The 12,375-nt window shown below is 41.7% G+C and overlaps 1 protein-coding gene across 5 annotated transcripts in view; it reads right to left on the bottom strand.

Moving 5' to 3' along the window:
• Nucleotides 1-12,375, bottom strand: part of CLSPN (claspin) — a 76,076-nt gene that overhangs the window by 21,231 nt on the left and 42,470 nt on the right. For all 5 annotated transcript variants that reach the window (XM_025855747.2, XM_073902913.1, XM_025855746.2 and 2 more), the window contains 3 exons: nt 11,264-11,372; nt 10,502-11,079; nt 5,097-5,288 (listed from right to left, as the gene is read on the bottom strand). In XM_025855747.2, the coding sequence (XP_025711532.1) occupies nt 5,097-5,288; nt 10,502-11,079; nt 11,264-11,372 (879 nt within the window). The remainder of the gene's footprint in view (nt 1-5,096; nt 5,289-10,501; nt 11,080-11,263; nt 11,373-12,375) is intronic.

The raw sequence follows: 12,375 nt of genomic DNA, 5'->3' as shown, positions 1-12,375 counted from the left end.
TCTATGCCAGCAAATTAGAGAACCTGGAAGAAATGGGTGCATTCCTAGAGATGTATCAACTACCAAAATTGAACCAGGAAGAAATAGAAAACCTGAACAGACCTATAACCACTAAGGAAATTGAAACAGTCATCAAAAATCTCCCAAGAAACAAAAGCCCAGGGCCAGATGGCTTCCCAGGGGAATTCTATCAGACATTTCAAGAAGAATTAATACCTATTCTCCTGAAACTGTTCCAAAAAATAGAAATGGAAGGGAAACTTCCAAACTCATTTTATGAGGCCAGCATTACCTTGATCCCAAAACCAGACAAAGACCCCATCAAAAAAGAGAATTACAGACCAATATCCTTGATGAACATGGATGCAAAAATTCTCACCAAAATACTAGCCAATAGGATCCAACAGTACATTAAAAGGATTATTCACCATGACCAAGTGGGATTTATTCCTGGGCTGCAAGGCTGGTTCAACATCCGCAAATCAATCAACGTGATACAATACATTAACAAAAGAAAGAACAAGAATCATATGATCCTCTCAATAGATGCAGAAAAAGCATTTGACAAAGTACAACATCCTTTCTTGATCAAAACTCTTCAGAGTATAGGGATAGAGGGTACATACCTCAATATCATAAAAGCCATCTATGAAAAACCTACAGCGAGTATCATTCTCAATGGGGAAAGGCTGAGAGCCTTTCCCCTAAGGTCAGGAACGCGGCAGGGATGTCCACTCTCACCACTGCTATTCAACATAGTATTAGAAGTCCTAGCCACAGCAATCAGACAACAAAAAGAAATCAAAGGCATCCAAATCGGCAAAGAGGAAGTCAAACTCTCACTCTTTGCAGATGATATGATACTGTATGTGGAAAACCCAAAAGACTCCACCCCAAAACTGCTAGAACTCATACAGGAATTCAGTAAAGTAGCAGGATATAAAATCAATGCACAGAAATCAGTGGCATTCCTATACACCAACAACAAGACAGAAGAGAGACAAATCAAGGAGTCTATCCCATTTACAATTGCACCCAAAACCATTAGATACCTAGGAATAAATCTAACCAAAGAGGCAAAGGATCTGTACTCAGAAAACTATAAAATACTCATGAAAGAAATTGAAGAAGACACAAAGAAATGGAAAAACGTTCCATGCTCATGGATTGGGAGAATCAACATTGTGAAGATGTCAATGCTACCTAGAGCAATCTACACATTCAATGCAATCCCCATCAAAATACCATCCACTTTTTTCAAAGAAATGGAACAAATAATCCTAAAATTTGTATGGAACCAGAAGAGACCCCGAATAGCCAGAGGAATATTGAAAAAGAAAAGCAAAGCTGGCGGCATCACAATTCCGGACTTCCAGCTCTATTACAAAGCTGTCATCATCAAGACAGTATGGTACTGGCACAAAAACAGACACATAGATCAATGGAACAGAATCGAGAGCCCAGAAATGGACCCTCAACTCTATGGTCAACTCATCTTTGACAAAGCAGGAAAGAATGTCCAATGGAAAAAAGACAGTCTCTTCAACAAATGGTGTTGGGAAAATTGGACAGCCACATGCAGAAGAATGAAACTGGACCATTTCCTTACACCACACACAAAAATAGACTCCAAATGGTTGAAAGACCTAAATGTGAGACAGGAGTCCATCAAAATTCTAAAGGAGAACACAGGTAGCAACCTCTTCGACCTCAGCCGCAGCAACTTCTTCCTAGAAACATCTCCAAAGGCAAGGGAAGCCAGGGCAAAAATGAACTATTGGGATTTCATCAAGATAAAAAGCTTTTGCACAGCAAAAGAAACAGTCCACAAAACCAAAAGACAACCGACAGAATGGGAGAAAATATTTGCAAACGACATATCAGATAAAGGGCTAGTATCCAAAATCTATAAAGAACTTATCAAACTCAACACCCAAAGAACAAATAATCCAATCAAGAAAGGGGCAGAAGACATGAACAGACATTTTTCCAAAGAAGATATCCAAATGGCCAACAGGCACATGAAAAAGTGCTCAACATCGCTCGGCATCAGGGAAATCCAAATCAAAACCTCAATGAGATACCACCTCACACCCGTCAGAATGGCTAAAATTAACAAGTCAGGGAACGACAGATGTTGGCGGGGATGTGGAGAAAGGGGAACCCTCCTACACTGTTGGTGGGAATGCAAGCTTGTGCAACCACTCTGGAAAACAGTATGGAGTTTCCTCAAACAGTTGAAATTAGAGCTACCATTCGATCCAGCAATTGCACTACTGGGTATTTACCACAAAGATACAAATGTAGGTACCCGAAGGGGTACGTGCACCCCAATGTTTATAGCAGCAATGTCCACAATAGCCAAACTGTGGAAAGAGCCAAGATGTCCATCGACAGATGAATGGATAAAGAAGAGGTGGTATATATACAAATGGAATATTATGCAGCCATCAAAGGGAATGGGATCTTGCCATTTGCAACGACATGGATGGAACTGGAGGGTGTTATGCTTAGTGAAATAAGTCAATCAGAGAAAGACATGTATCATATGACCTCACTGATAGGAGGAATTCTTAACCTCAGGAAACAAACTGAGTGTTACTGGAGTGGTTGGGGGTGGGAGGGATGGGGTGGCTGGGTGATAGACATTGGGGAGGGTATGTGCTACGGTGAGTGCTGTGAATTGTGCAAGACTGTTGAATCACAGATCTGTACTTCTGAAACAAATAACGCAACATATTTTAAGAAAAAAGAAAAAGAAGATAGCAGGAGAGGAAGAATGAAGGGGAGTAAGTTAGAGGGGGAGACGAACCATGAGAGATGATGGACTCTGAAAAACAAACTGAGGGTTCTAGAGGGGAGGAGGGTAGGGGGATGGGTTAGCCTGGTGATGGGTATTAAAGAGGGCACATTCTGCACGGAGCACTGGGTGTTATGAACAAACAATGAATCATGGAACACTACATCAAAAACTAATGATGTAATATATGGTGATTAACATAACAATAAAAAAATTTAAAAAAAAAGAAACAACTCAAGAGTAAAATGGGGAAAGGGTATGTTCAAAGAAAAAATGAACATATGTGGTTAATAAACAAAAGTAACGCTTAACCTCATCTCTCTCTTTTTTTTTAAGATTTTATTTTTAAGTAATTGTACAACCGACACGGGGCTCGAACTCATAACCCCAAGATTAAGAGTCACATGTTCCACTGACTGAGCCAGTCAGGCACCCCTCACCTCATTTGTAATTAAAGAGATACAAATCAAAATAAGAGATACCATTTTTGACATATTGGCAAAAATTAGAAGGTTTGATAGTATCTCTTATGAACAAGAAGAAACAGGAACTCTTACAAACTGTAATTCAGCATGTAAATTGGTACAACTATTTTAAAGGACAATGGGATGATATATATCAAAATTTGACTCAATGACTCCACTGTAAGGAATTCTGCATCCAGGGGCTCCTGGGTAGCTCAGTCAGTTAATTGACTGCCTTCAGCTCAGGTCATAATCCCAGCGTCCTGGGATCAAGTCCCACATCAGGCTCCCTGCTCAGCGGAGAGCCTGCTTCTCCCTCTCCCTCTGCTGTTCCCCTGCTAGTGTGCTCTTTCTCTCCCTCTCTGTCAAACAAATAAATAAAATGTTTAAAGGAAAAAAAAAAAGGAATTCTACATCCAGATACACCAACATATATCTGATACGAGGGTGCAACATTGAAATGCCAAAAACTGGAATAAACAAGATGTCCATTAACAGGAGTATGGTTAAACAAATCATGTTATAGTCACACAATGGAATATTATGCAGCTGTTAAAAAAAACCCTCAAAAACAATATAATGTGTATCTGAGCTCTGAAGTTAGGAGGTCTGGATTAGGCTGCTGGTTCTACTACTCACAGGCTGTGTAAACTTGAGCAAGTTGTTTAAATGCTTTGTATATCAGTTTCCTCATATATAGCATAAGGATACTGATGTTATTTATAGTAAAGTACCTAGAGCAGTGCCTGGCAGAGAGTGAGTATCCAATGTCTGTCCGTCTCTCTCTCTCTCTCTCTCTCTCTCTCTCTCTCTCTCTCACACACACACACACACACACACACACACACACACACACACTCTGGTGTATGTATATGAATTTTCTTCCTAGGATACTTCCTAGGATACAAGAAATTGTCAAGAGTTGCCTTTAGGAAGACTAATTTTCCATTTCATACATTTTCCTCAGTGTCTTAATTTTTTTCTATGTGATATATTAATTGTACTTTCAAAGTGGAAGTGGGGACAACAGACATTGTTAAAACAAAAAAGTAGATTAGAAATCAGAATGCATGGTATGATCACATTATTGTTTGTTTCTAAAAACATATACATACAAACATGCAAAGAGAGATTAAAAGGATAAACAATAGGGATGCCTGGGTGGCTCAGACTGTTAAGTGATGGACTCTTGATTTTGGCTCAGGTCATGATCTCAGGGTTGTGAGATCAAGCCCCGTGTGGGGCTCTGTGCTCAGCAGGATGTCTGCTTGAGATTCTCTCTCCCTCTCCCTCTCTCTGCCCCTCTCCCAGCTCGTGCCCATGCTCTCTCTCTAAAATAAACAAATAAATAAAATCTTTTTTTACAAAAAGGATACACAATATAGTTATAGGTGTCTCTGATAGAGGATCGTAGAAGTTTTTTCTTTATTCTTTCTTTGTATTTTCTATAATGGATATTTGGAGTTTATTTTTTAATTAATGTATTTATTTTTGAAGTTTTTTATGTATTTAAGTAATCTCTACACCCCATGGGGGACTCAAACTCACAACCTCAAGATCAAGAGTTGCACACTCTTCCAACTGAGCCAGAAAGGCACCTTTATTGTTTTTTATAAAAAGACAAAGACAAGTGGAAATAAAGTCATCTTACCCACCCCACACATCTAAGCAATGCTCATGTGAATCATGCCACAGGTACTGCTATCCAATCTCCAAAGTGTCCAAGGAAAGAAATTCTAGAACTTTTCACTACAGGGTCTTCAGTAGCCATAAAGACCTGCCAGAGGGCAAAGTGTAAGGAATCAGACAAACCAAACCTTGAACTCAAATACCTGGCTTTGTGTGGCTTGCTCCATCCAGCTTCTCAGCTGCCAAAGTCACAGGTACCACATCTGCCTTCAGCTCTTCCCTGCCATCAGTGTCCACGTCTTTCACTATGATGTTCACATTCACCTTCTGACCAGCCCTGGGCTTCACCGCTGGGTTAGCATGCTTCCAGAAACGTTGTTTCAAGGCTTCCAGTTCTAGATCCAAAGACCAACCAGTATGTCAGTTTGCCATGCTTAAACTCTTTGCTTTAAGATTCCAGTTAAGAATCACAAGCTAAGTTTTTAAGCTCAACAAAGTTGCAGCGGGAATAAAAACACCCAAAGACACCAAAAACTCCTTTGCTACTAACACCTATGTCAAATTCATATTCATATAACTTAACTAAACTAATGAAATGCTGCCATTGTTCTTCCTCAATATACTTCAAAAATCATTTTAGGGTAGGGGCACCTAGGTGACTTAGTCGGTTAAACGTCTGCCTTCAGCTCATGTCATGATCCCAGGGTCCTGGGATCGAGCCCCACGTGAGGTTCCCTGCCGTTCTGCCTTCTTGTGCTATCTCTCCATCAAATAAATAAATAAAATCTTACAAAAAAACCATTTTAGGGTAGAAATTTATAATCGAAGTTTCTAAATGTATGCAATTCTTTTTTTCATTTTTAAAATTTAAATTCAATTAACATATAATGTATGTTTCAGATAAATGTATGCAATTCTTTTTTTTAAGATTTATTTATTTATTTATTTGAAAAAGAGAGAATGAGAGAGAGAGAGCACATGAGGGGGGAGAGTCAGAGGGAGAAGCAGACTCCCTGCTGAGCAGGGAGCCCGATGCTGCACTCGATCCCGGGACTCCAGGATCATGACCTGAGCTGAAGGCACTTGCTTAACCAACTGAGCCACCCAGGCGCCCCTAAATGTATGCAATTCTGTTTTTTTTTTTTTTGGAAGATTTTTTTAATTTGAGAGAGAGTGAGAGAGCACATGAGAGGGGAGAGGGTCAGAGGGAGAAGCAGACTCCCCGCCGAGCAGGGAGCCCGATGCGGGACTCGATCCTGGGACTCCAGGATCATGACCTGAGCCGAAGGCAGTTGCTTAACCAACTGAGCCACCCAGGCGCCCAGTATGCAATTCTTAAAAAAAAGTATTAAACTGGTAGAACCAACACCATAATTATCAGTCATTCAATGGCTTAATTTTTCATAGATTCCAGCCTCTTTTTTAAAATTTCCCTATTTTGAACATTTCACTATTAATTAGCAATCTTACTAAATATGGGCAAGGTCCATTTAAAAAAAGGGAAAAAAAATTACAATCCATCCAGTCAGTGATATAACTCAGCAGCAGGACTGGAAAAGTCTGTTGGTGAAACTGTTACACTAGCCTAATCAATATCATCAGAAAGGAAATCCTGCTTACAGGTGGCCTCTATACCACACACGCAACTTGCATACAAAGGGGAATATACATACTGGGAGCAGTAAGTTCAGTGGCCCAATGGCAATAGGGCCTCTCCCCACTTCCCCATTGCTACAGTAGCTCAGAATTTCTTCCTCCTCTCTCCCTTAGCTAGCTGCTACCTGGCACCATCACCTAATGCCTCTGTTTAAGACATCATACCATAGTGGGTGGTTTTAAGAGAGTGACAGTTATGGGGCGCCTGGGTGGCTCAGTCGTTAAGCGTCTGCCTTTGGCTCAGGTCGTGATCCCAGGGTCCTGGGATCGAGCCCCGCATCAGGCTCCCTGCTCCGCGGGGAAGCCTGCTTCTCCCTCTCGTACTCCCCCTGCTTGTGTTCCCTCTCTCGCTGTGTCTCTCTCTGTCAAATAAATAAATAAAATCTTTAAAAAAAAAAAGAGAGAGAGCTGACAGTTATAAAGAGAAAAGATTCCTTTGGGGTTGAGGGATCTAGGTATCTTCATGTGCCTTCTCTTCCATATAAAATGTCCAGAACACTCCAAGTTTGGTTCTTTTTCTAAAATGCACTCAAATTGTATTTTAGTAGTTTTGGGGTTAGCATCTAGATGTGGTTTTTCCTTCCCTAGAAGGGAACAGAAGAACTGGAAGGAAACCTTTTCATTCTGAGTCCCTAGCATTATTAGTAGCAAAAATCCAGCTCCAAAGGATAGTATGTTTACATGACAAACAGACATGTAGGGAGAGAAGATGTAAGTTTGCACCCGCTTTTATAGCAGTTCAGTAAGGCTGGAAGCAATGGGGAAATGGAAGTGGAAAGGTAACAGAAATAAGCAGGTCATTATTGGCACCAACAGAATAAAACAAATGGATGTGGAGGAAGATTTGCTTGGGACCTAAAATAATAGTGAGGCAGAGGAGTTGCCTTCGTTCTTCTGGAAAAAGTCAGGTTCCTTAAAGCTCATCTCCAACGCACCTGGGCACCTACTTTTCTTGCCTTTTACTACATGACTCAACCATCTCCCCCCTCACCCTAGAATCCCTGTTCAAGCTCCTGTCCCTCCATCAGTCTTTGTCCAGCTCCATTCATGTCTGCTCCAGCTCAGGTCTCCACCAGCAGCAGCTTGAATCTAAAACTGTTCTCATTCCCATTGTTCTTAGTCCAGAAAGTAGAGGAATTAAGGGCAGAGATTATTACCTACACTATTGCAGGAAGCAGGAGTCCTACATTTCTGGCACCCCAAAGTTGAGATCTACGTGCCTTTTCTCACGGAAACCTTATTCTATGTGAGGTTAAGGAAACTAAGCTGTTCCTACTGCTTTCACTCTTAACCCCTTCCCCTGTCCACCCTACTAGCCACCAGATTGAACTTCCCAAAATGACTATCTGATTGGGTCATTTCCTTTGCTAAAAATCTGTCAGTGGTCCTCTGCTAACAAAAGGCGAAAGTCCAAGCTCCTCCCATGGCCTAAAAGCCCTGCGAGATATGGCCTCTGGTTACCCATCCTCAGTGCCTTTACAATCTTCACTCCAGTTCGCCAGAACACCCAGTGCTCTCTCTTGTCACCATTGGGTCGTTTGCGGGTCTGTTCCCTCCACCAAGAATGCCCTCCCTCAGCTCTCTGCCTTGGTATCTCCTACTCGGCTTTCAGGACTCAGCTCTGGTATCGGTTCCTTTCAGAAGCCTCCCTGACTCCCCACGAGGTATTCCAAGGGAGATACCCTTCCTCTACGTTCAGAGTATACCCAGCCCTTACCATCTAGTTGTGTTGTAATGGTCTGTGTGCCTGCCTGTCACTCTGACTAGACTTTAACTTCCATAAGAGCAGGGACTGTGTCTTGTGTACACAGCATCTGACACCATGCTAGAAAAAAGTTTATTGCACGGATAAATAAAAGTCAATCCTAAGTTCATACATATGGAACTGGCTGGCATGGAAACCCAACTTTCACGTCAAATACTATTTCTGAAGGAAAACATATTTTGAGTTAAAAATAAAGGCCTACGGCGGCGCCTGGGTGGCTCAGTTGGTTGGGTGACTGCCTTCTGCTCAGGTCATGATCCTGGAGTCTCGGGATCGAGTCCCGGGATCAAGTCCCACATCGGGCTCCCTACTCAGCGGGGAGTCTGCTTCTCCCTCTGACCCTCTTCCCTCTCGTGTTATCTCTCATTCTCTCTCTCAAATAAATAAAATCTTTAAAAAAATAAATAAAAAAATAAAGGCCTACGATGTGCCAGGCACTGTGCTAGTTCCCTATATAAGCCAAGTGTAATGTTGGAAAAATGACCCAACCTTTCCAAGTCTCCATCTCTTCACTGCAAAATAATACCTGGGGCTGTGAGAATTAAGAACAATAATAGAGAATCTATCAGTGTCTGATGTACTAGGTACTCAAAAAAAAAAGGTTTCTTCCCTTTCCTGTCTCAGTCCAGAACCATTTAGAGAGCTTCAAATCCCAAATAAAAAAAAAATCTCACAGTAGCTAGTATTTTAAGTATTTAAGAAATGTTTCCTCCCCCTCTCTTACTCTGAGACTGTTTAGGTAATTTCTAGTCCCACATGACGAAACTTTCCCTCCGTGTTCTGGACAACAGCTTATTCCCCTGCTTCTTTGCTAATGGAGCTATGCTGGTTCTGTTACACAACCATTTCACTCCACCTCCTGCTCTGGTCAAACGGACTTATCCATCCTCCCCATATGCACCATGCAGAGATTACTCTGTCCCTTCCAAGAATGTCTTCTCCACTTCCAAAAAGCCCACCGCTTCAATCAGCAAAGACTCACTGGGCATAATTTACACACTAGATACTGTGGATGACAAGAGCACCTGCCAACCATAAGCTGTTATGGTTACGATGTAAGTAATTTCACTAATAATAGAACTAGGAGCCACTATTTGAGTGCTTCCTTATGCTATCTATTTCTCTGCCTTATTTCAACACATCTTCACTATAGCTCTGTGAACTGGTTTTTTTTTTCCTTAAAAAAGATGGCTCGAGAGCTCAAATAGCACACTCAAGGTTAAACAGTGAGTAGCACAGTCCAGATTCAAACCTTGGTCTTGCTACAGAGCCTAAGCTCTTAATTATCATGCCATACTGCCTCAATTCAGAGGAGGAAACACCCAATTCTACCTACTAGTCAGGAAATCTACCTAATATGGTAATATTTGAACTGTCTTGAAGGATCATTCATTCATTCCCTCATCCAATATAAACGCCTGTAATACGTCATCCACTGTGAAAGCACTGGTGATAGAGTAGGAATAAGCCAGAAGATCCCTATTCACAGTATAAAGGGAAAGGCAGTGAACAATTACATCCACCTACTCTTCAAGCCTTCTTTTAACCACCTATTGGAAGAAATTAATTCTTCCTCTAAACTGCCACAGCACTTTATTCTAAATGTTTCCTTCAGCAAAGACTACTTTCACTTTCCTTCATTTTTTCCAATCATCAGTGACACACGTTCATTATAGATGTCACTTTCCACCTTCTCTCTTGCATTACTGTTATTTGCATACTTATCTTCCCTACAAGAGTGTAAGTAGCTTAAATGCACGATAAATGTCAGATTGCTCTTGGTATGCCCTACAGAACCTCGCATGTCGTGGATAGCTTAATATTTGTTAAATGAGTGGGGGAAAAAAGAAATTCAGTTTTGCAGACAATTTATTGAACCAAAATGTTTCCCTTTAACGGTGAAAAAATGAATAATGCTTTTTTGAATGTCATACCATAGTACCACAGCGATGCACCTTTTTTGTATACTAACCCGTCAACAGGCTTCCATTTTAAACAAGGTTGAGAACACTCTGATGCCCTGCCAAATTTATCTAAATAGAATTTTACCCATATGTGGTACATCTACAGAATAGGATCACGTGTGGTTACGGGTTCCTCCTGGGTTCCCTATCCTCCATAGTAGCAAATAATAGAAAGGTGCCAGAATAAACTACTCTGGAGGCTTCCCACAATTCAAAGGATTACCTCTGTTGGTTTCAGGTTCTTCAAGTATCACAAAGGAATCCTCATCAGCACCCAGTCGAGGTTTAATGGAAACATCTATCCCCAGTTGCTTCAGTCTATCCAGAGTGAACCTCCTCACTTTTTCAGGTGGCACAATTATTGATTTAGTTTGCTGCCCAGACTCCTCCACCTTCTCATCTGCTTCTTCTGTTTTCTTCAGGCCTTCTTCTCCTTCTAGAGCATGAGGTTCAGGTGCCACAAGCCTTCCAGCCTGATACTCCTCATTGTCCTCCTTCCCAAGGAAGTGGGATTCCTGTTGTGCCACGGAGCTGTCCTTGGGTGAAGGTCTATCATCACTCTGCTTCTGTTTCTCCTGAATTTCTTGTTCTTCACTTCCCATCAAATCCTTACTGCAAGACTCATCTGATCCAGTAGTGATCTGGGGTTCCTGTGAAGCTGCAGGGAGTGCATTAATTTCCATTTCATATCCTGCACCTGTTGTCTGCTCAGAATCTTTGCTATGGTGGTCATTATTCTTCTCACTTGTATTTGCAGTGTCTGTGGTTTCTTTGGGATGGCTTGACTGATACTTAGATGACCTAGAAAAGGGAAAATGAGCTGAAGTTCAAAACCACCCTAAGTGTGAAACACTCATCTCAGCACATAATGATATCAGTTAAATCGGTTTTATAAGAGGGAAGAATCTGAACTTTTTACATCAGATGTTTGTTACAAAACTGAGTATTTACAAAAATTATAATCACAAGGAAAGAGAGTTCTTACTTCAGTAGTGCCATGGCATTTCCCTGGCAAGTGGGTCGGGGTTTACGTTTGAAGAAATCATGAATGGTTTTATTCTCTGGCATATGATATGGAAGATTAAGTGCAGACTCTATAAAATGGAACAAAACAAGCAAATACATATACTGTATATTCTGAAATGTCACTTCATATTCAGTTAACTAAACAGTACAGTGAAAGCCATCACCAGAAACAGAAAGCAATCTGGCTTTAATAAAGACAGGATCTAAGTACAAAAGAACTCCCTGAAGACCAGTGGCTTTTTTTTTTAAAGATTTTATTTATTTATTTGTCAGAGAGAGAGAGGGAGCACAAACAGGGAGGTGGCAGGCAGAGGGAGAAGCAGGCTCCACACTGAGCAAGGAGCCCAATGCGGGACTCGATCCCAGGACCCTAGGATCATCACCTGAGCCGAAGGCAGCCGCTTAACCAACTGAGCCACCCAGGTGTCCCGACCAGTGGCTTTTAAACCTAGTTGTGAAATCAAACTAATCCAGGAAGTTTTTTAAAAATACAGATTCTTGGGGCACCTGGGTGGCTCAGTCATTAAGCGTCTGCCTTTGGCTCAGGTCATGATCCCGGGGTCCTGGGACGGAGCCCCACATCGGGCTCCCTACTCAGCAGGAGGCCTGCTTCTCCCTCTCCCACTCCCCCTGCTTGTGTTCCCTCTCTCGCTGTGTCTCTCTCTGTCAAATAAATAAATAAAATCTCAGGCGCCTGGGTGGCTCAGTTGGTTAAGCAACTGCCTTCGGCTCAGGTCATGATCCTGGAGTCCCAGGATCGAGTCCCGCATCGGGCTCCCTGCTCAGCAGGGAGTCTGCTTCTCCTGCTGACCCTCTTCCCTCTTGTGCTCTCTATCTCTCATTCTCTCTCTCTCAAATAAATAAATAAAATCTTTAAAAAAATAAATAAATAAATAAAATCTTTAAAAATAGTAAAAAAATAAAAATAAAAATACAGATTCTTGGGGTGCCTGGGTGGCTCAGTGGGTTAAGCATCTGCTGTCAGCTCAAGTCATGATCCCAGGGTCCTCAGTAGAGATTCTGCTCCTCCCTCTCCCTCTGCCCCTCCCTCCCCCACCACCCCTACCCCCC

This window comes from Callorhinus ursinus, unplaced genomic scaffold (assembly GCF_003265705.2).
Source record: "Callorhinus ursinus isolate GAN/ISIS: 27379988/994484 unplaced genomic scaffold, GSC_fseal_2.0 scaffold18, whole genome shotgun sequence".
NCBI classification, from domain to species: Eukaryota; Metazoa; Chordata; class Mammalia; order Carnivora; family Otariidae; genus Callorhinus; species Callorhinus ursinus.
The sequence above is the reverse complement of the archived record's forward strand: the minus strand, read 5'-3'. Positions and strand labels throughout refer to the sequence as shown.